The sequence below is a fragment of the Mchenga conophoros genome, linkage group LG2, assembly GCF_057382185.1.
Source record: "Mchenga conophoros isolate Kocher_MC1m ecotype Shallow Benthic linkage group LG2, M_conophoros_male_GT1.1, whole genome shotgun sequence".
NCBI lineage: Eukaryota > Metazoa > Chordata > Actinopteri > Cichliformes > Cichlidae > Mchenga > Mchenga conophoros.
In genome coordinates, this window is record NC_140527.1 from 31,463,289 (window position 1) to 31,487,072 (window position 23,784).

A 23,784-nucleotide genomic window follows, 5' to 3' on the forward strand; every position below is an offset into this window, starting at 1 on the left:
TCAATGCAACCAACACCCCTACCTCTTTATTATAACCTTATTTAGTATAGCAACCCCCCCCCCCCCCCACACACACACACACACTCAATGTGCAATATCATTGATCGCACTGCACCTCTCAATGCACCTGCTCCTCAGATGGCATGTATGTGTATTTATATATATGTAAGCGTTTATGTGGAAATATGTGTGTGTTTGTATGTACGCATGCATATATGTATATATACATATATGTATGTATGTGTGTGTATATTTGTATGGGTGTATCCGCATTTTTGCAGGTGCATGTATAACGTACATATCTTTCTTGTGTAAATGTAAATTTGTCTGTTATTGTGTAAATACTTACGCTGTTGTGTACTTCACATACACAGAGTAATGCCAAACTGCCTTTCATTGTTCTTGTAACAGTGACAATAAAAAGCTATTCTATTCTCTTCTAAATGCAGCGCATATTTTTTGGTTTAATTCTATCTAGGTCACAAGAACAGCTCTGTTTCAGCAGTGCTGCTGTAAGATAGGAAAGAATTTCCAGTTTACATAAGTGCTTACTTTAAATATTGAAAGTCTCACTAAGATTCAGTGATTCTAAAAACTGAGGGTAATCTTGTTTTGTCTTGCTTTGGCTTTCAGAATCATCTTGTCCAGAGGGGACATCAACGTTTTAGTTGATTAGTTTTTGTTTTTGTTTTTTTCACCAGGTTCTTAAATCATGACCTTCTTAAATGTTATCACATACTGTCACTAAAATATCTAGATTTTGCACCAAATCCTTAGTGTTTTATGTGATAAATTGTCACAGTTTTTTTTTTTTTTTTTTTGTGCACAGTAGTTGCACAACAGTGTTCTAAACATGAGGAGGAACAATCAGTGCAATTAAATTCTCAAACACTAAATTATTAAATCTAAAATATTTTGGTCTGGGTAAAATGCTGCTTCAAAAACTCAAAAGATCAAATTATGGTATTCCATTGTATCGGTATTGCACTTGCAGTGTGTAAAACCAATAAATATGCATGAATTCTATTTTATTTTATTTTATTGCTGTTGTTCTTCAGGATACATACTAACTACTGTCTTTTTTTCTTCTTTCTTTTCTTGGTGCATTTCCTGGATGAATCTTCCACTTCAATCTAATAGGTAAGATTATTTTGATTTCCCCTTTTCCCTGAAATCTCACCCCAAACACTAAAATCCTTATCATTGCAATATACAGCCACAATTAATATGAAATTCACAGTTCCCTTTACACAGTACATGATAGTATTTCACCACAACCCATGATCTACATTGACACTAGATATGAAATGTTATGAGTGTTTATACAACAAATATCCCCAGAAATGTTTCATTGAAAGTCATATTGGTGCAGGACTGAGACTGCAGGTAGCAGTCTTGAAACACAGCAGCAACATTACTCTAGTTTGTGTGCGTTGTGTAGTTCTACCCTAGGCTTTATGCTACATGAATATTAATGTGAATATTTCTGGCTTCTGCTGTGGAGTCTTTGCCTAAATAATGCTCAATCATGGTGCACAAAATATTTTGCTCTTCAGCAGGATGCTAATATGTGTGAGGAGGGAAACATGCAAGAAAGTATCAAGACCTATCAAATTTATCCATTCCTTTCAGCTCTACAAAAAAGAAAACAAACCAAAAAAAAAAACAAAAAACATACTGCTCTGAAATGTGTCATTATTTTTTCATGCCTCTGGATGAGTGTAGCAGTACTTTCAATGTTGATTCCACTGCTCAAATCTAGGTCATTGGACTCATCAGTTAGATTAGATCAGATTATCTATCCGTCTATCGACCCACTCCTTCTCTACTGTATCTTTGTATACATTTGTTCATTTATCTATGTAACCATCTGTCAGCCTGCCTCTCTCTGCAGATATGCAGCTCAGTATGGTTTTACACAGAATCTGTGTGTTTGTCCACACTTCAGTCTCAACATAATGTTTGTCAAATGAATTCGCTCAATCTCTTATACTTTTTAGTCTGCTGCATATATTGTATCAGAAAACGTTGTTGTTGCTGTCAGCCCACTCCATTCACGGCAAATTTTGGACCTACTTAGGTGGTCATAAGATGACTTGTAAACAGAGATAATAATAAAACAGACAGTATATTAATCACCCGTTATGGAAAAAATATGCTTCATTTATTTAACTTATTCGTTTATCTTTTTATTTATGCTTATCGAGATCTTATCGAGATTTTGCTTTCTTTTGCATGGGTGTTGCTAAAAAACAATGTATGTAGTAGTCAGGAAAGGCTAAACAGTGGAGCATCAGTGCTCAGACACCTGCCGTTTTAGTTCATCACTGCTGGTGGTGCTGTTGCCTAAGCAGACTTGTGCAATGCGTATTAAAGACACAAAGTCACCACCCGTCTTTAAAGGAGATAGGCGATGGCTATTAAGCTGTCGTGGCTTTGGGTAAATTTAAAAGAAGACTGTACACACTGCAAAGCCTCTATGATAAATAGCTGGAGCTTTCTGTACCGATGACTGTGTTGTTTTGGACCTGATATTACTGGGAAGAAATGGATAATATGAAGCACAACGGTACCCTGCGTCAGTGGAACGTCTCCATTTTGCTTTTCTTTGTGGTTGCTGCTGTCAATGGACAAATCCGCTATTCTATACCAGAAGAGATGAGGAAAGGACTCTTTGTCGGGGACATTGCAAAAGACCTGGGCTTGGATGTCAGACGGTTGGTATCTGGTCGAGCTCGACTGGTAATAGAAGATGATAATCAATATGTCGTGCTGAACCAGAACAAAGGCCATATCGTTGTCAATGAAAGAATTGACAGAGAACAATTATGCGCTAAGAAATCTCCGTGCAGCTTTAGTCTGGAAATTGTTCTTGAAGAGCCACTCGAATTGTTTTCCATTACTATCGAAATACAAGATATAAATGATCATGCTCCCGTTTTCCCAAAAAAAGAAATTAAATTAGAAATTAGCGAATCGACGCCGACTGGGACTGTGTTTTTGCTTGATAGTGCAGCTGATCCTGACGTAGGGACAAACTCACTGCAGAGTTATTCTTTAAAAGCAAACGAACATTTTGTTCTCAAACAACATACTCGAGCAGATGGAAGTAAATATGCCGAAATGGTGCTTCAGAGTGGTTTGGACCGCGAGAAGCAAAGCAAACATGCGCTCATATTAACGGCTGTCGATGGTGGCGAGCCGCAGATGTCCGGAACGGTAAAAATACACATATCTGTGCTGGATGCAAATGACAACTCGCCCGTTTTTACACAGTCCATATACAAAGCCTCTGTATTGGAAAATGCTTTACGAGGCACAATTATTGCCACAGTCAGTGCAGTAGACGCTGACCAAGGTTACAATGGTAACGTTACATATTCATTCACACACCTAGAAGATGGTTCCGCTTGTCCTTTTGAAATAAATTCCAACACGGGTAAGATTAAACTAGTCGGGGATATCGATTATGAGGCTTCTTCAAATTACGAGATAAACCTCCAAGCAAAAGATCCATGGGGTGTCACAGGAGCCAGCAAGTTAGTGATCGAAATAGTAGATGAAAATGATAACAGTCCAGTAATCACAATGGCTTCCTATTCGGGGAAGATTTCAGAAGATTCTCCTCCTGGCACAGTTGTGGCGTTAATTAGTGTCCAAGATAAAGATTCTGGGAAAAACGGACAGGTGCATTTAACTATAGATGAACATCTGCCTTTCAAAATTAAATCTTCCCTCAGAAACTATTATACATTAATCACTGCGCAAACTCTCGACCGAGAGAAGCTTCCCACGTACAACATTACTCTCACTGCCACTGATGAGGGCTTCCCAGTATTATCGAACAAAAAATCCGTCTATTTAGAAGTTAGCGATATTAATGACAACGCTCCAGTTTTTAGTCAAAGTCTTTACAGCGCTCAGGTAACGGAAAACAATTCTCCAGGTGTCCCTCTGTTGCAGATTAGTGCTACTGATTTGGACCAGGGCCAGAATGCACGTATATCATATTTTCTTTTTGAAGACGAGCTGAATGGAAATCCGGTATCCGCATATTTCTCCATTAATACAGAAAGTGGAGTCATTCAGTCTCTGCGTTCACTGGACTATGAACAAGTCAAAGAGTATCAAATACGAGTTAAAGCACAAGATGGTGGGTCACCCCCACAAAGTAGTAACACATCAGTTATTGTACATGTACAGGACCAGAATGACAACCCTCCTCAGGTTCTGTACCCAGTCCAGACTGGTGGCTCTCTGGTGGCTGAAATGGTGCCTCGTTCAGCAGATGTGGGCTATCTGGTGACTAAAGTGGTGGCTGTTGATGTGGACTCTGGACAGAATGCCTGGCTCTGCTATAAACTGCAGAAAGCCACAGACAGGGCGCTGTTTGAAGTGGGCTTACAGAATGGAGAAATCAGAATTATCCGCCAAGTCACTGATAAAGATGCTGTCAAACAAAGACTGACTGTTATAGTGGAGGACAACGGGCAGCCCTCTCGTTCAGCTACAGTCATTGTTAACGTGGCGGTGGCGGACAGCTTCCCTGAAGTGCTGTCGGAGTTCACTGAGTTGACACATGACAAGGAGTACAATGACAACCTGACTTTTTACTTAGTCTTGGCTCTGGCTGTAGTTTCCTTCCTCTTCATCACGTGTTTAGTGGTTATTATATCAGTCAAAATCTACAGGTGGAGACAGTCTCGCATCCTGTATCACTCCAACCTGCCTGTCATTCCATATTATCCACCACGTTACTCAGACACTTTGGGCACAGGGACTCTTCCACATGTGTACAATTACGAGGTGTGCAGGACGACTGACTCCAGAAAGAGTGACTGTAAGTTCGGCAGAGCTGGTAGTCAGAACGTGCTGATAATGGACCCCAGTTCTACAGGAACGATGCAGCGGATACAGAGTGAAAAGAGCATCCTGGATGAACCAGACTCTCCGATAGAGGTTTGTTTATGTTTTACATTTGGGCGCTTGTGTGTCAGTAATCTAGCATTGCTAATAAATAGTTTTAAACTACACTTTTGCTTTAACAGTCATGAAGAGAATTTCTTCTATCATTCCGACTGTAAACAGTATCTGTCTGTAAAACAAAGTGTAACAATAGCTCCTCATTTGAAGATGGTTATACAATTTCACCGACTCCACTCAAGACAAAGTAAACACACTGACAAAAACTTTATCTTTGCGTTATACATAATCAGCGAATAGCCCCCCCCCCATCCAGTGACATCAAATAAGTGCAATAACTCAGACCTTGGTTAGTATGGATGACGCTGGAAACTTTGTAGGATACAGTGCAAGCATCACGTCTCCGGTTGATTATATTGGCTTGTGTGAACACTAATATATATATATATATTTTCATCAAATGACAATGTTTGTTTTTATGCAGGGTTAATATAATTACGTCTAAATACTGTAGTAGTTACATTCTGAAATGGAAACGGCTCCACTGTCCTGTCACTGTCCTTGGTGCTGAAGTGCTTTGCTCTGAGATGCAGTCGTCATTATTATCGTTGAGATTTCTAAGACTTTGAAGAGGCCATTCATTTAGGATCCACTTGTATGTTTTATTTATAATGCAGTTAATTATATAAATAATAACAAATAAATAAATAAATAATAAAAAACGACAACCCATAACTTCAGATTCATTTAATAGCAAGCAAGTTTTGCGTTATTATCATTCGTTCTTCTTTAAAATTTACAGGTCACTAGCAATGTGTATTTTTTATGTCATAAGGGGACATGTGACAGTAACTTTGAAATCCGCTGTTATCAAAAAATGTTTTAAAAAGAAAAAGAAAGAGGAAAAAGAGAAGAAAGTGCCAGTGGTCTTTTTGCTTTGTGTCACACACTTTTTGCTTTTTTCCAGTTGAATTAATCTTTTTCTAACAGTGAAAGTCAGTATTTTCTGCATTCTTTAATTCACTTAACAGACGTACGTGCCTTCAAAGTGAAATCATTACGTTATTTCTACAGAGATAGTGTGCAGAGTGATGAACGTGGTCATTGGCTTTTCTAGTTTCATATTATACCCTCTAAGTGACGCTGTTGCCTGGTAAATCTATTCTGCCATGCATTTCGAGACAGGGCTGTTTCCACCCCCATCACTGCGTTTTGTAACGGCAGATGATCTGCTTTTCATAGGAGCTGGATCAAATAGAATACACACCTGCTTTTTTATTTAACGTCATATATCGACCTAGGGTGTGTGAGTCTTCCTCTCTAAGTTAAAGCCCTCGATCCATTGCTCGGTTTTGGTTTTTAAGACCTGTTTTCAAAAATGGCATTTGGAGTAGAACATCGAGACCGAGTTGTAAGATGGCGAATGCGACTTACAGCCAGCCTGTTTGTTTTTCACGTCCTTTTTCTTTATCGAGCGGAGGCACAGATCCGATATTCGATCCCAGAGGAGCTGAAAACAGGGTCCCTTGTTGGAAATGTGGCACAAGATCTTGGCTTGGATCTAAAAAGGCTTCGTTCTGGACGGGCCCGTATCGTTACGGGAGAAAGCATTCAGTACACAGAGCTGAAAACAGACAAAGGGACTTTAGTTGTGAATGAGAGAATAGACCGAGAGCAGCTTTGTGGGGATTTGACTCCATGTAGCTTTACCTTTGAGATTTTATTGGAAAAACCGATGGAGCTGCACCCTGTGACGATAGAGGTATTGGATGTAAATGATAACGCTCCCACTTTTCAGAACAGTCACTTGGAATTTGAAATAAGCGAATCTGCTGCGCTCGGTTCCCGTTTTGTGCTGGAGAGTGCGGAGGACGCTGATGTTGGGCAAAACAGTCTGCAGAACTACATTTTAACTCCGACAGACAATTTTGTGTTGAAACAATATGTTAATCCGGATGGAAGTAAATATGCTGAAATGATGCTTCAGAAGCCTTTAGACAGAGAGGTACAGCCACGCCTATCTTTAAAACTGTTGGCCGTTGATGGTGGAAATCCACAGAAATCTGGGACAGTAAATATAGAGGTAAACGTATTAGATGCGAATGACAATGCTCCAGTGTTTAATCAATCCTTATATAAGGCCGCGGTGATTGAAAATGCCCCAAAAGGCACGCATGTTGTTACAGTGAATGCGAGCGACATTGATACCGGTTCAAATGGAAAAGTGGCATATTACTTTTCAAAATCAAAGGCAGGGATAGCTGATTTATTCGATATAGATGAAGCTACTGGTCGAATATATGTGGCAAAGGAAATCGACTTTGAAATGGACAAAAAGATTGAGTTCAGAGTTGAAGCGAAAGATCAAGGGGGACTGACAGATTCTAGTAAAGTTGAAATTGAGGTCTTGGATATAAACGATAATGCACCGGTCATTAACGTGATGTCATTCACTAGTCCTGTGTCAGAAGACTCAGCTCCGGGTACCACTCTTGGCATTATTAATGTGAAAGATCTTGATTCGGGTGAAAACGGACAGGTAAGGTGCACGATCGAAGGCAGTGTTCCTTTTAAAATTAAATCCAATGTGAGAAGTTATTATACACTGATAACTGATGCTGCCTTAGATCGTGAAAGTTTGTCAGAATTTAACATCACCGTTATTGCCTCAGACGCGGGCTCCCCTCCGCTGTCAACCAGAAAAACTTTTAATCTAAAGGTGTCAGATGTTAATGACAATTCCCCAAAATTTCCTCGAAATTTTTATAGGGCTTGGATTGTGGAAAATAACTCTCCTGGTCTTTCTATCATGACTGTTAATGCTAAAGACCCCGATGAAAACCAAAACGCCCGCGTTTCCTACATTTTGGAAGATTGTGAGATTAATGGGTCTCCAGTATCTGAATACGTTTCTGTTAATGCAGAAAGTGGAGTGGTGCATGCAGTGCGTTCGTTTGACTATGAGCAAATCAAACAACTGTTATTCATTGTAAAAGCGCAGGATGGAGGCTCTCCTCCACTCAGCAGCAATGTGACTGTGAAAATAATGATCCAAGACCAGAATGACAACCCCCCACAGGTTCTGTACCCAGTCCAAACTGGTGGCTCTCTGGTGGCTGAAATGGTGCCTCGTTCAGCAGATGTGGGCTATCTGGTGACTAAAGTGGTGGCTGTTGATGTGGACTCTGGACAGAATGCCTGGCTCTCCTATAAACTGCAGAAAGCCACAGACAGGGCGCTGTTTGAAGTGGGCTTGCAGAATGGAGAAATCAGAACTATCCGCCAAGTCACTGATAAAGATGCTGTCAAACAAAGACTGACTGTTATAGTGGAGGACAACGGGCAGCCCTCTCGTTCAGCTACAGTCATTGTTAACGTGGCGGTGGCAGATAGCTTCCCTGAAGTGCTATCGGAGTTCACTGAGTTGACACATGACAAGGAGTACAATGACAACCTGACTTTTTACTTGGTCCTGGCTCTGGCTGTAGTTTCCTTCCTCTTCATCACGTGTTTAGTGGTTATCATATCAGTCAAAATCTACAGGTGGAGACAGTCTCGCATCCTGTATCACTCCAACCTGCCTGTCATTCCATATTATCCACCACGTTACTCAGACACTTTGGGCACAGGGACTCTGCCACATGTGTACAATTACGAGGTGTGCAGGACGACTGACTCCAGAAAGAGTGACTGTAAGTTCGGCAGAGCTGGTAGTCAAAACGTGCTGATAATGGACCCCAGTTCTACAGGAACGATGCAGCGGATACAGAGTGAAAAGAGCATCCTGGATGAACCAGACTCTCCTCTAGAGGTTTGTCATTTCATATAGACACATCTGTTCCTTATCCTTTATGTAATTGCTTCAATGAAATAGCTTCTTAATGTTGCAAAATTTCCAGCAACAAGAACAGAGTCTTAGTTTACATTAGCAGTCAGGTAATTCTAGGTTACCACAATTGACACATTCTCCACACATCCTCCAGAATAATCAGGGGTAGAGGCCAATATTTTTCTTTTAGTATAAATAAATGGGTTTTAATGTTCTAAACATGTCTTTGCAGTGTCTTCTGACATTTTGTTTAATGATATTATTTGGTTTCCACAACATTCTAAAGAACGAGACTACCCTGAAAGTTTAGTAAAAAACATTTTAATGTTAAGCAGAGCAATCATTCACACATATCTTAATAGCATTCTTATGTTATGTCTTTCCCATGAAAACATTTCATGACAAGACAGTTGAGTGCCAAAATATTTTCTAGTGATTCTAAATTAGTCATTATAAGATCCTGAGGACACATGAATTATTTTAGCAACTGATATATAGATTTATACATATATTCCTTAAAAAGTAATACTTCCATTTTCTTTCTCTTTTTTCCTTTTCCTTTTTTTTATTTTTATTTTTTTTTATTTTTTGTTGCAACGGTTTCTTCTGTTTACCGGGTTTAGAAATTACTTGAATGATAATCTCTCATTATTCTAGTGGGTCCATTTTAACTATATCTCCTCACAAAATTCGTTGCGACATACATGCTGAAGTGAAAATATTTTATTGAACATGGTGTTTTGATATCATTTCATATTGATTTCCACGCAAGATAAAATGTGTTGATGTTGGGTTTGCGGTGTTGCTTCTGAAATTCAGGAATCATATGACTTCCACGTTTTATACTCTAAGGGACGCTGTTGGCCAGTTAAATATTTTCGGTCTTTCGTTGTCATCCAGTCCATCCCCTCAGTGATCATACATTAAGGGCAGCTCATCTTCTTTTGTCAAGATTTCGTTTGAACGAGGACTCACAACTTTATAAAGGTTGTTGACAATTGTAAATGTAGCTTCAGGGATGATAGACTAGGACATTATTTAAACTACCTGAACGGAAAAATCGTTCGTTCTCTACATATATATATATTCTGTCTGAGTGATGGCGACTTTAACATGCCTGAGTTGCGTATCCGAATGGCGATCACTTTGTGGAGTACGACGTCACATAGGATTTCTTCTGTTGCTGCTTCTTGCTGTTAACATGGTAGGTGGTCAGATTCGGTATTCTATACCTGAGGAGATGAAGAAAGGCTCTGTTATTGGTAATGTGGCGCAGGATCTTGGCTTGGATCTGAAAAGGCTCCGCTCAGGGCGGGCCCGTATCGTGACCGGAGAAAATGTTCACTACACCGAGCTGCAGACAGACAAAGGGATTCTGGTCGTGAATGAGAGAATAGACCGAGAGCAGCTTTGTGGGGACGTAACGCCGTGTAGTTTCAGCTTTGAGATGATTTTGGAAAATCCGATTGAACTACACAGAATAACTGTCGAGGTTTTGGATATAAATGATCACGCACCTGTCTTCCCAAACAAAGATAAACCCATCAGTTTTGAAATAAGCGAATCAGCTGCAGTTGGAGTACGTTTTCCTCTGCAGAGCGCGCAGGATCTAGATGTGGGCCAAAACGCACTGCAAAATTATATTCTGTCCCCAAACGACAATTTTATATTGAAACAACATTCAAATCCAGATGGAAGAAAATATGTTGAAATGGTGCTCCAGAAACCTTTAGACAGAGAGCGACACCCGCATTTCTCTTTGAAATTAATCGCAGTTGATGGAGGAACACCGCAGAGATCTGGTACAGTAAATATAGATGTGACTGTGTTAGACGCCAACGACAATATTCCAGTTTTTAATCAATCAGTGTACAAAGCATCTGTGTTGGAAAACACGAAAACAGGGACTAGTATCATTACAGTAAATGCCACAGACGCAGACAGTGGATCATATGGACACATTACATACAGTTTATCCGAAATGAAAGAAAGTGCAGCGGACATTTTTAGAATTAATGAAAACACCGGAATAATTTACGTGTCTGGTCAGATTGACTACGAGAAAGACAAAAAATACGAGTTGAGGGTAGAGGCAAAGGATCACGGTGGACTAACTGGGACAAGTAAAGTTATATTTGATGTTACTGATGTTAATGATAATGCTCCCATTATAAATGTAATGTCATTTTCTAGTCCCCTGTCCGAGGATTCCCGACCTGGTACAACCATAGCCGTTTTAAATATAAAAGACGCAGATTCTGAGAAAAATGGGCAAATTAAATGTTCGATTGATGGTAAACTTCCCTTTAAAATTGAAACATCTTTGACAAATTATTACAATTTGGTCTCAGATCAACACTTTGACAGAGAATCCGTCTCAGAATATAACATAACAATTAAAGCCACCGATTTTGGGTCTCCCCCTCTGTCTAGTTCAACAAAATTGCATCTAAAAATCTCTGACGTCAATGACAACGCACCATTATTTGATAAAAACAGCTATACTGCTTATATCACAGAGAATAACTCTCCTGGTTTTTACATATTTACTGTGAGTGCGCGGGACTGTGATTGGAATCAAAATGCTAGAATCTCATATGTTTTAGAGGACACACAGGTCAGTGGGAGTCCAGTTTCTACTTATGTGTCTTTAAATTCTGAAACTGGTGTTCTTAACGCGGTTCGCACCTTTGATTATGAGCAAATCAAACACCTTGCGTTAGTAATTAAAGCACAAGATGGAGGCTCTCCTCCACTCAGCAGCAACGTGACTGTGAAAATAATGATCCAAGACCAGAACGACAACCCCCCTCAGGTTCTGTACCCAGTCCAGACTGGTGGCTCTCTGGTGGCTGAAATGGTTCCTCGTTCAGCAGATGTGGGCTATCTGGTGACGAAAGTGGTGGCTGTTGATGTGGACTCTGGACAGAATGCCTGGCTCTCCTATAAACTGCAGAAAGCCACAGACAGGGCGCTGTTTGAAGTGGGCTTACAGAATGGAGAAATCAGAACTATCCGCCAAGTCACTGATAAAGATGCTGTCAAACAAAGACTGACTGTTATAGTGGAGGACAACGGGCAGCCCTCTCGTTCAGCTACAGTCATTGTTAACGTGGCGGTGGCGGACAGCTTCCCTGAAGTGCTGTCGGAGTTCACTGAGTTGACCCACGACAAGGAGTACAATGACAACCTGACTTTTTACTTAGTCTTGGCTCTGGCTGTAGTTTCCTTCCTCTTCATCACGTGTTTAGTGGTTATTATATCAGTCAAAATCTACAGGTGGAGACAGTCTCGCATCCTGTATCACTCCAACCTGCCTGTCATTCCATATTATCCACCACGTTACTCAGACACTTTGGGGATAGGGACTCTGCCACATGTGTACAATTACGAGGTGTGCAGGACGACTGACTCCAGAAAGAGTGACTGTAAGTTCGGCAGAGCTGGTAGTCAGAACGTGCTGATAATGGACCCCAGTTCTACAGGAACGATGCAGCGGATACAGAGTGAAAAGAGCATCCTGGATGAACCAGACTCTCCTCTAGAGGTCAGTCAAAGAATATTTCTGTATTTATTCTCCTTCTTTGTTTGATTGCTCTGATGAAAAGCTTCCCAGCATTACACATTTCTCAGCACCAAGGACAGCGTCTCAGTTTTCCTCTGCATATAGGTAGGCCTAAAAAGCTTCTGTAAAAGGTCTTACATAGTTAATTTTTAAAAGAAAGTTCTCCCTAAAAGTCCCTAATAGTTTCCAGTATTTCATATACTGAAGCTGTGCTGGAGAAAAGATTAATGATCATACTCCTGGTGTTTGTGCAATGTTTTGTGCTTGCTTATTGCATCCCCATAAGACGATAAAGACGACATTGTCAAAGTAAAATACTAAAAAGAAGCAGAAGTAAGTCAGCTACGTATTTCTGAAGAGCAACGTTATTTTTCCTGAAGCCTGCGAAGAAACAAAAAAAATGTTTTCTGTTACTCATCTCTACTTGCTTAACCTGTTTAATTATGCTGATATTGTTTTTACTCTTTCTAAGAATTTGAAGCCAGGGAATTATTTTAGTTTCTGGTTATCATGATCTTTCGACTGGTGTATCTATATTTCTTTTCTGAGAGTAGCAGTTCTATTCTAGTGATTTTGTTCCCCTGGTTCTCGGCACTGTTGTTCAGCTGGTAGATAATGTAATTAAAACTTATCTTGTTTGTGGTAGATCGTTCTCAATTTAACTTTTCCACTCACTATTAGTTGTATACACTCTTCAGTGAAAAATTATTTTATTAATGAAAGTAATTTCATATTGATCCCCACGGCTTAGATCGTTGTTACAAAGATTCAAGTCTCGTGTGATTTCTACCTTTTAGACTCTAAGGGACGCTGTTGGCCGCTGAAATAATATCTCTGTTTTGTTGTCATTCAGTCCATCCTCTCAGAAATCACACGGCGAGGACGGCTTTCTGTGTTTTGCCGAGGGTTCATGTGAACGAAGTCTCACAGATTTCCGTTTAACGGTGGAGAACAATTTTATGAGCCAACCAGCTACTGGTATACTAGGGTATTTTTGTTACTGCCTAAAGAGACGATTTTTTCTTTCTTTGTATCTTTTTTGTCTGAGTAATGGCGCCTATAAGACGTCTACCTTACATATCACCAGGGTGGGAATCATTTTGTGGAGTACGACGTCGCATAGGATCGCTTCTGTTGCTGCTTCTTGCGGTTAACATGGTAGGTGGTCAGATTCGGTATTCTATACCTGAGGAGATGAAGAAAGGCTCTGTTATCGGTAATGTGGCGCAGGATCTTGGCTTGGATCTGAAAAGGCTCAGCTCAGGGCGGGCCCGTATCGTGACCGGAGAAAATGTTCACTACACCGAGCTGCAGACAGACAAAGGGATTCTGGTCGTGAATGAGAGAATAGACCGAGAGCAGCTTTGTGGGGACGTAACGCCGTGTAGTTTCAGCTTTGAAATGATTTTGGAAAACCCGATGGAACTACACAGAATAACTGTCGAGGTTTTGGATATAAATGATCACGCACCTGTCTTCCCAAACAAAGATAAACCCATCAGTTTTGAAATAAGCGAATCAGCTGCAGTTGAAGTACGTTTTCCTCTGCAGAGCGCGGAGGATCTAGATGTGGGCCAAAACGCTCTGCAAAATTATATTCTGTCCCCAAACGACAATTTTATATTGAAACAACATTCAAATCCAGATGGTGGTAAATATGTTGAAATGGTGCTCCAGAAACCTTTAGACAGAGAGCGACACCCGCATTTCTCTTTGAAATTAATCGCAGTTGATGGAGGAACACCGCAGAGATCTGGTACAGTAAGTATAGATGTGACTGTGTTAGACGCCAACGACAATATTCCAGTTTTTAATCAATCAGTGTACAAAGCATCTGTGTTGGAAAACACGAAAACAGGGACTAGTATTATTACAGTAAATGCCACAGACGCAGACAGTGGATCATATGGACACATTACATACAGTTTGTCCAAAATGAAAGGAAGTGTAGCAGAAATATTTACGATTGATGAAAAGACGGGAACAATCTACGTGTCTGGTCAGATAGATTATGAAAAATACCGAAAATACGAGTTGAGGGTAGAGGCAAAGGATCACGGTGGACTAACTGGGACAAGTAAAGTTATATTTGATGTTACTGATGTTAATGATAATGAACCTATTATACATGTAATGTCATTTTCTAGTCCCCTGTCAGAGGATGCAATTCCCGGGACAACTATTGCAATTTTGAATATAAAAGACGCAGATTCTGAGAGAAATGGGCAAATTAAATGTTGGATTGATGGTAAACTTCCCTTTAAAATTGAAACATCACTGACAAATTATTACAATTTGGTCTCAGATCAACACTTTGACAGAGAATCCGTCTCAGAATATAACATAACAATTACAGCCACCGATTTTGGGTCTCCCCCTCTGTCTAGTTCAACAAAATTGCATCTAAAAATCTCTGACGTCAATGACAACGCACCATTATTTGATAAAAACAGCTATACTGCTTATATCACAGAGAATAACTCTCCTGGATTTTCCATATTCACTGTGAGTGCGCGGGACTCTGATTGGAATCAAAACGCTAGAATCTCATATCTTTTAGAGGAAAAACAGGTCAGTGGGAGTCCAGTTTCTACTTATGTGTCTCTAAACAGTGAAGCTGGGGTTCTTAACGCGGTTCGCACCTTTGATTATGAGCAAATCAAACAGTTTGAGTTAGTAATTAAAGCACAGGATGGAGGCTCTCCTCCACTCAGCAGCAACGTGACTGTGAAAATAATGATCCGGGACCAGAACGACAACCCCCCTCAGGTTCTGTACCCAGTCCAGACTGGTGGCTCTCTGGTGGCTGAAATGGTTCCTCGTTCAGCAGATGTGGGCTATCTGGTGACGAAAGTGGTGGCTGTTGATGTGGACTCTGGACAGAATGCCTGGCTCTTCTATAAACTGCAGAAAGCCACAGACAGGGCGCTGTTTGAAGTGGGCTTACAGAATGGAGAAATCAGAACTATCCGCCAAGTCACTGATAAAGATGCTGTCAAGCAAAGACTGACTGTTATAGTGGAGGACAACGGGCAGCCCTCTCGTTCAGCTACAGTCATTGTTAACGTGGCGGTGGCGGACAGCTTCCCTGAAGTGCTGTCGGAGTTCACTGAGTTGACCCACGACAAGGAGTACAATGACAACCTGACTTTTTACTTAGTCTTGGCTCTGGCTGTAGTTTCCTTCCTCTTCATCACGTGTTTAGTGGTTATTATATCAGTCAAAATCTACAGGTGGAGACAGTCTCGCATCCTGTATCACTCCAACCTGCCTGTCATTCCATATTATCCACCACGTTACTCGGACACTGTGGGGACAGGGACTCTGCCACATGTGTACAATTACGAGGTGTGCAGGACGACTGACTCCAGAAAGAGTGACTGTAAGTTCGGCAGAGCTGGTAGTCAGAACGTGCTGATTATGGACCCCAGTTCTACAGGAACGATGCAGCGGATACAGAGTGAAAAGAGCATCCTGGATGAACCAGACTCTCCTCTAGAGGTCAGTTAGAGGATATTTCTATATTTATTCTTGTTCTTTACTTAATTACTCTGATGAAAATCTTCCCAGCATTATACATTTCTCAGCACCAAGGACAGCGTCTCAGTTTTCCTCTGCATATAGGTAGGCCTACAAAGCTTCTGTAAAAGGTCTTACATGGTTACTTTTTAAAGGAATGTCCTCTTATAAAGTCCCTAACAGTTTCCAGTTATTTTTTTATATCCAAATGTCTTTGTTTATAGAGTATTAATGATCACACTCCAAGTTTCTTTGCAATGTTTCCTGGCAGTGTTTTACTTGCTTACCATTCTCTTGCCCTAGTTATGAAGATATTTCAAAGGGACCCTGGAAAGGTAAAATATTAAGACAAAGTAGCAAGAAGGTATGCGTTTCTTAAAAGCATTCTTACTTTCTTGTGGAGTCCATATGCTCATCCAATGTCTATTCAATTACTCGACTCATTCATACCGATTTATTTTACAGTGCTTATGCTTTCGATGCTGCCTGAGTCACCGTAAGACTTTACATTCACTGAATTATGTCAGAATCAGATAATCATTACATTAGGACTTATACATCTATAGTTTCCTCTAAGGCAACACTTCTATCTAATTTCATTTTCTTTTGCTTTGATGTTTTCTTTTTTCCTGTCTGAGTCCCGGTATTCTTGGTCTGGCGTTTAAAAATTCTTTTGAAACTTCGGTTTCAGTATTAGTCGTTCGTTTCAAATTTTCTTAGTATTTTGGTTGCTTTTGTTTTTGTTGTTGGTGTTTTTGTTGTTAGCTATTTATATTGTTACTTGGAAAATGTCTTCATTAAGCAGAATGGTGACAATAAAAGAAATTAAACATGCCCCCCCCCCCCCCTCACCACACAAACACACACTTAGAGTTATAACAGTTGTTCAATACTCATTTGTCAAATCTCGTATGATTTCCACCTTTTAGACTCTAAGGGACGCTGTTGGCCAGTAAAATATTTTTGATCTTACGTTGCCATTTAGTTCATCCCCCCAGTAGTCATGCAGTGAAATGGGCGCTCTGTGTTTTGTCCATAGATCGTATGAACAAGGTCTCACAGACTTCCATTTACAACTTGAATTAAATGTAACGTGGCCGCTAATATACCGGGAGCCTTTTTGTTTTCTAATTCCTAAGGAGATATATCTTTTTTCAAGTTTTGTTTTTCTTTTTTTGTCTGAGTGATGGCGACTGTAAGGCGTCAAACCCGCGTCCCATCAAAATGGGAATCATTTTGTGGAGTACGACGTCACATAGGATTTCTTCTGTTGCTGCTTCTTGCGGTTAACATGGTAGGTGGTCAGATTCGGTATTCTATACCTGAGGAGATGAAGAAAGGCTCTGTTATCGGCAATGTGGCGCAGGATCTTGGCTTGGATCTGAAAAGGCTCAGCTCAGGGCGGGCCCGTATCGTGACCGGAGAAAACGTTCACTACACCGAGCTGCAGAAAGACAAAGGGATTCTGGTCGTGAATGAGAGAATAGACCGAGAGCAGCTTTGTGGGGACGTAACGCCGTGTAGTCTCAGCTTTGAGATGATTTTGGAAGACCCGATGGAACTACACAGAATAACTGTCGAGGTTTTGGATATAAATGATCACGCACCTGTCTTCCCAAACAAAGATAAACCCATCAGTTTTGAAATAAGCGAATCAGCTGCAGTTGGAGTACGTTTCCCTCTGCAGAGCGCGCAGGATCTAGATGTAGGCCAAAACGCGCTGCAAAATTATATTCTATCTCCAAACGACAATTTTATATTGAAACAACATTCAAATCCAGATGGAAGAAAATATGTTGAAATGGTGCTCCAGAAACCTTTAGACAGAGAGCGACACCCGCATTTCTCTTTGAAATTAATCGCAGTTGATGGAGGAACACCACAGAGATCTGGTACAGTAAATATAGATGTGACTGTGTTAGACGCCAACGACAACGATCCAGTTTTTAATCAATCAGTGTACAAAGCATCTGTGTTGGAAAACACGAAAACAGGGACTAGTATCATTACAGTAAATGCAACAGACGCAGACAGTGGATTAAATGGACACATTACATACAGTTTATCCGAAATGAAAGAAAGTGCAGCGGATATATTTAGAATTAATGAAAACACCGGAATAATTTACGTGTCTGGTCAGATTGACTACGAGAAAGACAAAAAATACGAGTTGAGGGTAGAGGCAAAAGATCACGGTGGACTAACTGGGACAAGTAAAGTTATATTTGATGTTATTGATGTTAATGATAATGCTCCTATTATAAATGTAATGTCATTTTCTAGTCCCCTGTCAGAAGATTCCCGACCTGGTACAACAATTGCAATTTTGAATATAAAAGACGCAGATTCTGAGAGAAATGGGCAAATTAAATGTTCGATTGATGGTAAACTTCCCTTTAAAATTGAAACATCTCTGACAAATTATTACAATTTGGTCTCAGATCAACACTTTGACAGAGAATCCGTCTCAGAATATAACATAACAATTACAGCCACCGATTTTGGGTCTCCCCCTCTGTCTAGTTCAACAAAATTGCATCTAAAAATCTCTGACGTCAATGACAACGCACCATTATTTGATAAAAACAGCTATACTGCTTATATCATAGAGAATAACTCTCCTGGATTTTCCATATTTACTGTGAGTGCACGGGACTGTGATTGGAATCAAAACGCTAGAATCTCATATCTTTTAGAGGACACACAGGTCGGTGGGAGTCCAGTTTCTACTTATGTGTCTTTAAACTCTGAAACTGGATTTCTTAACGCGGTTCGCACCTTTGATTATGAGCAAATCAAACAGTTTGAGTTAGTAATTAAAGCACAGGATGGAGGCTCTCCTCCACTCAGCAGCAACGTGACTGTGAAAATAATGATCCGGGACCAGAACGACAACCCCCCTCAGGTTCTGTACCCAGTCCAGACTGGTGGCTCTCTGGTGGCTGAAATGGTTCCTCGTTCAGCAGATGTGGGCTATCTGGTGACGAAAGTGGTGGCTGTTGATGTGGACTCTGGACAGAATGCCTGGCTCTCCTATAAACTGCAGAAAGCCACAGACAGGGCGCTGTTTGAAGTGGGCTTACAGAATGGAGAAATCAGAACTATCCGCCAAGTCACTGATAAAGATGCTGTCAAACAAAGACTGACTGTTATAGTGGAGGACAACGGGCAGCCCTCTCGTTCTGCTACAGTCATCGTTAACGTGGTGGTGGCGGACAGCTTCCCTGAAGTGCTGTCGGAGTTCACTGAGTTGACCCACGACAAGGAGTACAATGACAACCTGACTTTTTACTTAGTCTTGGCTCTGGCTGTAGTTTCCTTCCTCTTCATCACGTGTTTAGTGGTTATTATATCAGTCAAAATCTACAGGTGGAGACAGTCTCGCATCCTGTATCACTCCAACCTGCCTGTCATTCCATATTATCCACCACGTTACTCAGACACTTTGGGGACAGGAACTCTTCCCCATGTGTACAATTACGAGGTGTGCAGGACGACTGACTCCAGAAAGAGTGACTGTAAGTTCGGCAGAGCTGGTAGGCAGAACGTGCTGATAATGGACCCCAGTTCTACAGGAACGATGCAGCGGATACAGAGTGAAAAGAGCATCCTGGATGAACCAGACTCTCCTCTAGAGGTCAGTCAAATAATATTTCTGTATTTATACTCCTTCTTTGTTTGATTGCTCTGATGAAAAGCTTCCCAGCATTACACATTTCTCAGCACCAAGGACAGCGTCTCAGTTTTTAGGCCTAACTATATACCTGCATATAGGTAGGCCTAAAAAGCTTTTTTAAAAGGTCTTACATAGTTAATTTTTAAAAGAAAGTTCTCCCTAAAAGTCCCTAATAGTTTCCAGTATTTCATATACTGAAGCTGTGCTGGAGAAAAGATTAATGATCATACTCCCAGTGTTTGTGCAATGTTTTGTGCTTGCTTATTGCATCCCCATAAGACGATAAAAATGACATTGTCAAAGTAAAATACTAAAAAGAAGCAGAAGTAAGTCAGCCACGTATTTCTGAAGAGCAACGTTATTTTTCCTGAAGCCTGCGAAGAAACAAAAAAAAAATGTTTTCTGTTACTCATCTCTACTTGCTTAACCTGTTTAATTATGCTGATATTGTTTTTACTCTTTCTAAGAATTTGAAGCCAGGGAATTATTTTAGTTTCTGGTTATCATGATCTTTCGACTGGTGTATCTATATTTCTTTTCTGAGAGTAGCAGTTCTATTCTAGTGATTTTGTTCCCCTGGTTCTCAGCACTGTTGTTCAGCTGGTAGATAATGTAATTAAAACTTATCTTGTTTGTGGTAGATCGTTCTCAATTTAACTTTTCCACTCACTATTAGTTGTATACACTCTTCAGTGAAAAATTATTTTATTAATGAAAGTAATTTCATATTGATCCCCACGGCTTAGATCGTTGTTACAAAGATTCAAGTCTCGTGTGATTTCTACCTTTTAGACTCTAAGGGACGCTGTTGGCCGCTGAAATAATATCTCTGTTTTGTTGTCATTCAGTCCATCCTCTCAGAAATCACACGGCGAGGACGGCTTTCTGTGTTTTGCCGAGGGTTCATGTGAACGAAGTCTCACAGATTTCCGTTTAACGGTGGAGAACAATTTTATGAGCCAACCAGCTACTGGTATACTAGGGTCTTTTTGTTACTGCCTAAAGAGACGATTTTTTCTTTCTTTGTATCTTTTTTGTATGAGTAATGGCGCCTGTAAGACGTCTACATTACATATCACCAGGGTGGGAATCATTTTGTGGAGTACGACGTCGCATAGGATCGCTTCTGTTGCTGCTTCTTGCGGTTAACATGGTAGGTGGTCAGATTCGGTATTCTATACCTGAGGAGATGAAGAAAGGCTCTGTTATCGGTAATGTGGCGCAGGATCTTGGCTTGGATCTGAAAAGGCTCAGCTCAGGGCGGGCCCGTATCGTGACCGGAGAAAATGTTCACTACACCGAGCTGCAGACAGACAAAGGGATTCTGGTCGTGAATGAGAGAATAGACCGAGAGCAGCTTTGTGGGGACGTAACGCCGTGTAGTTTCAGCTTTGAAATGATTTTGGAAAACCCGATGGAACTACACAGAATAACTGTCGAGGTTTTGGATATAAATGATCACGCGCCTGTCTTCCCAAACAAAGATAAACCCATCAGTTTTGAAATAAGCGAATCAGCTGCAGTTGAAGTACGTTTTCCTCTGCAGAGCGCGGAGGATCTAGATGTAGGCCAAAACGCTCTGCAAAATTATATTCTGTCCCCAAACGACAATTTTATATTGAAACAACATTCAAATCCAGATGGAAGAAAATATGTTGAAATGGTGCTCCAGAAACCTTTAGACAGAGAGCGACACCCGCATTTCTCTTTGAAATTAATCGCAGTTGATGGAGGAACACCGCAGAGATCTGGTACAGTAAATATAGATGTGACTGTGTTAGACGCCAACGACAATATTCCAGTTTTTAATCAATCAGTGTACAAAGCATCTGTGTTGGAAAACACAAAAACAGGGACTAGTATCATTACAGTAAATGCCACAGACGCAGACAGTGGATTAAATGGACACATTACATACAGTTTATCCGAAATGAAAGGAAGTGTAGCAGAAATATTTACGATTGATGAAAAGACGGGAACAATCTACGTGTCTGGTCAGATAGATTATGAAAAATACCGAAAATACGAGTTGAGGGTAGAGGCAAAAGATCACGGTGGACTAACTGGGACAAGTAAAGTTATATTTGATGTTATTGATGTTAATGATAATGCTCCTATTATAAATGTAATGTCATTTTCTAGTCCCCTGTCAGAGGATGCAACTCCCGGGACAACTATTGCAATTTTGAATATAAAAGACACAGATTCTGAGAGAAATGGGCAAATTAAATGTTCGATTGATGGTAAACTTCCCTTTAAAATTGAAACATCTCTGACAAATTATTACAATTTGGTCTCAGATCAACACTTTGACAGAGAATCCGTCTCAGAATATAACATAACAATTAAAGCCACCGATTTTGGGTCTCCCCCTCTGTCTAGTTCAACAAAATTGCATCTAAAAATCTCTGACATCAATGACAATGCACCATTATTTGATAAAAACAGCTATACTGCTTATATCACAGAGAATAACTCTCCTGGAATTTCCATATTCACTGTGAGTGCGCGGGACTGTGATTGGAATCAAAATGCTAGAATCTCATATCTTTTAGAGGAAAAACAGATCAGTGGGAGTCCAGTTTCTACTTATGTGTCTCTAAACAGTGAAGCTGGGGTTCTTAACGCGGTTCGCACCTTTGATTATGAGCAAATCAAACAGTTTGAGTTAGTAATAAAAGCACAGGATGGAGGCTCTCCTCCACTCAGCAGCAACGTGACTGTGAAAATAATGATCCGGGACCAGAACGACAACCCCCCTCAGGTTCTGTACCCAGTCCAGACTGGTGGCTCTCTGGTGGCTGAAATGGTTCCTCGTTCAGCAGATGTGGGCTATCTGGTGACTAAAGTGGTGGCTGTTGATGTGGACTCTGGACAGAATGCCTGGCTCTCCTATAAACTGCAGAAAGCCACAGACAGGGCGCTGTTTGAAGTGGGCTTACAGAATGGAGAAATCAGAACTATCCGCCAAGTCACTGATAAAGATGCTGTCAAACAAAGACTGACTGTTATAGTGGAGGACAACGGGCAGCCCTCTCGTTCTGCTACAGTCATCGTTAACGTGGCGGTGGCGGACAGCTTCCCTGAAGTGCTGTCGGAGTTCACTGAGTTGACCCACGACAAGGACTACAATGACAACCTGACTTTTTACTTAGTCTTGGCTCTGGCTGTAGTTTCCTTCCTCTTCATCACGTGTTTAGTGGTTATTATATCAGTCAAAATCTACAGGTGGAGACAGTCTCGCATCCTGTATCACTCCAACCTGCCTGTCATTCCATATTATCCACCACGTTACTCAGACACTTTGGGGACAGGGACTCTGCCACATGTGTACAATTACGAGGTGTGCAGGACGACTGACTCCAGAAAGAGTGACTGTAAGTTCGGCAGAGCTGGTAGTCAGAACGTGCTGATAATGGACCCCAGTTCTACAGGAACGATGCAGCGGATACAGAGTGAAAAGAGCATCCTGGATGAACCAGACTCTCCTCTAGAGGTCAGTCAGAGGATATTTTTATATCTGTTCTCGTACTGTATGTAATTACTCTGATGAAAGGCTTTGCAGCATTACACATTTCTCAGCACCAAGGACAGCGTCTCAGATTTCCTCTGCATAAAGGCAGGTGTATATAGCTTCTGTAAAAGGTCTTATATAGTTAATTTTTAAAGGAATGTCCTCTTATAAAGTCCCTAATAGTTTCCAGTTGTTTTTTATATCCAAATGTCTTTGTTTATAGAGTATTGATGATCACACTCCAAGTGTTTGTGCAATGTTTCCTGGCAGTGTTTTACTTGCTTACCATTCTCTTGCCATAGTTATGAAGATATTTCAAGTGGAGCCTTGAAAGGTAAAATATTAGCAAAAGTAGAAAGAAGGTATGCGTTTCTTAAAAGCATTCTTACTTTCTTGTGGAGTCCATATGCTCATCCAATGTCTATTCAATTACTCAACTCATTCATACCGACTTATTTTATAGTGCTTATGCTTTCGATGCTGCCTAAGTCGCCGTAAGACTTTGCATTCACTGAATTATGTCAGAATCAGATAATCATTACATTAGGACTGATATATCTATAGTTTACTCTAAGGCAACACTTCTATTTAATTTAATTTCCTTTTTCTTTGTTTTTCCTGTGTGAGTCACGGTAGTGTTGGTCTGGCGTTTAAAAATTCTGTTGAAACGGCGGTTTCTTTTAGGTCTGTCATTTCAAATTTTCTTAGTATTTTGTTGTTGTTGTTAACTATATATATTCTTACTTCATAAATGTCTT

General features: G+C 40.5%; 7 protein-coding genes across 24 annotated transcripts in view; all 7 read left to right on the forward strand.

Annotated features, from left to right (window-relative positions):
• LOC146582302 (protocadherin gamma-A11-like) overlaps nt 1-5,496 on the forward strand; it is a 113,626-nt gene extending 108,130 nt beyond the window's left edge. For 5 of the 10 annotated variants that reach the window (XM_085295013.1, XM_085295006.1, XM_085295039.1 and 2 more), the window contains exon 2: nt 1,141-2,697. In XM_085295013.1, the coding sequence (XP_085151139.1) occupies nt 1,141-1,155 (15 nt within the window). In that variant the 3' untranslated portion in view covers nt 1,156-2,697. Of the gene's footprint in view, nt 1-1,140 lie in introns of all 10 variants that reach the window. The other 5 variants (XM_085294990.1, XM_085294961.1, XM_085294998.1 and 2 more) reach the window with 1 other exon arrangement.
• Nucleotides 1-23,784, forward strand: part of LOC146582303 (protocadherin gamma-C5-like) — a 292,403-nt gene that overhangs the window by 98,030 nt on the left and 170,589 nt on the right. The gene's annotated exons all lie outside the window — the stretch shown is intronic.
• On the forward strand, nt 5,991-8,752 carry LOC146582306 (protocadherin gamma-A7-like). The gene is made up of 2 exons (XM_085248700.1): nt 5,991-6,678; nt 7,966-8,752. The coding sequence occupies exons 1-2, from the start codon at nt 6,302-6,304 to the stop codon at nt 8,750-8,752; spliced, it is 1,164 nt and encodes a 387-aa protein (XP_085104826.1). The 5' UTR covers nt 5,991-6,301.
• On the forward strand, nt 9,520-13,141 carry LOC146582307 (protocadherin gamma-A7-like). Its single transcript, XM_085248715.1, has 3 exons — nt 9,520-10,237; nt 11,531-12,299; nt 13,115-13,141. The coding sequence occupies exons 1-3, from the start codon at nt 9,852-9,854 to the stop codon at nt 13,139-13,141; spliced, it is 1,182 nt and encodes a 393-aa protein (XP_085104841.1). The 5' UTR covers nt 9,520-9,851.
• On the forward strand, nt 13,194-15,858 carry LOC146582308 (protocadherin gamma-A7-like). Its single transcript, XM_085294124.1, has 2 exons — nt 13,194-13,772; nt 15,066-15,858. Exons 1-2 carry the CDS (start codon nt 13,368-13,370, stop codon nt 15,825-15,827), a joined length of 1,167 nt encoding a protein of 388 aa, XP_085150250.1. The 5' UTR covers nt 13,194-13,367; the 3' UTR covers nt 15,828-15,858.
• Nucleotides 17,022-20,086, forward strand: LOC146582309 (protocadherin gamma-A7-like). The gene is made up of 2 exons (XM_085294137.1): nt 17,022-17,427; nt 18,721-20,086. The coding sequence occupies exons 1-2, from the start codon at nt 17,023-17,025 to the stop codon at nt 19,516-19,518; spliced, it is 1,203 nt and encodes a 400-aa protein (XP_085150263.1). The 5' UTR covers nt 17,022; the 3' UTR covers nt 19,519-20,086.
• Nucleotides 20,254-23,776, forward strand: LOC146582310 (protocadherin gamma-A7-like). Its single transcript, XM_085295073.1, has 2 exons — nt 20,254-20,962; nt 22,256-23,776. The coding sequence occupies exons 1-2, from the start codon at nt 20,558-20,560 to the stop codon at nt 23,051-23,053; spliced, it is 1,203 nt and encodes a 400-aa protein (XP_085151199.1). The 5' UTR covers nt 20,254-20,557; the 3' UTR covers nt 23,054-23,776.

Bases quoted from the DNA above. Each gene is read 5' to 3' on its own strand.
- LOC146582306 (XM_085248700.1), top strand. From the start codon at position 6,302: ATGGCATTTGGAGTAGAACATCGAGACCGAGTTGTAAGATGGCGAATG. The intron at 6,679-7,965 runs GATAGAGGTATT...TGTGACTGTGAA, and splicing joins ATGGAGCTGCACCCTGTGAC to AATAATGATCCAAGACCAGA.
- LOC146582307 (XM_085248715.1), top strand. From the start codon at position 9,852: ATGGCGACTTTAACATGCCTGAGTTGCGTATCCGAATGGCGATCACTT. The intron at 10,238-11,530 runs TGTCGAGGTTTT...CGTGACTGTGAA, and splicing joins ATTGAACTACACAGAATAAC to AATAATGATCCAAGACCAGA. The intron at 12,300-13,114 runs GTCAGTCAAAGA...TCTACCTTTTAG, and splicing joins AACCAGACTCTCCTCTAGAG to ACTCTAAGGGACGCTGTTGG.
- LOC146582308 (XM_085294124.1), top strand. From the start codon at position 13,368: ATGGCGCCTATAAGACGTCTACCTTACATATCACCAGGGTGGGAATCA. The intron at 13,773-15,065 runs ATAAATGATCAC...ATGATCCGGGAC, and splicing joins TAACTGTCGAGGTTTTGGAT to CAGAACGACAACCCCCCTCA.
- LOC146582309 (XM_085294137.1), top strand. From the start codon at position 17,023: ATGGCGACTGTAAGGCGTCAAACCCGCGTCCCATCAAAATGGGAATCA. The intron at 17,428-18,720 runs ATAAATGATCAC...ATGATCCGGGAC, and splicing joins TAACTGTCGAGGTTTTGGAT to CAGAACGACAACCCCCCTCA.
- LOC146582310 (XM_085295073.1), top strand. From the start codon at position 20,558: ATGGCGCCTGTAAGACGTCTACATTACATATCACCAGGGTGGGAATCA. The intron at 20,963-22,255 runs ATAAATGATCAC...ATGATCCGGGAC, and splicing joins TAACTGTCGAGGTTTTGGAT to CAGAACGACAACCCCCCTCA.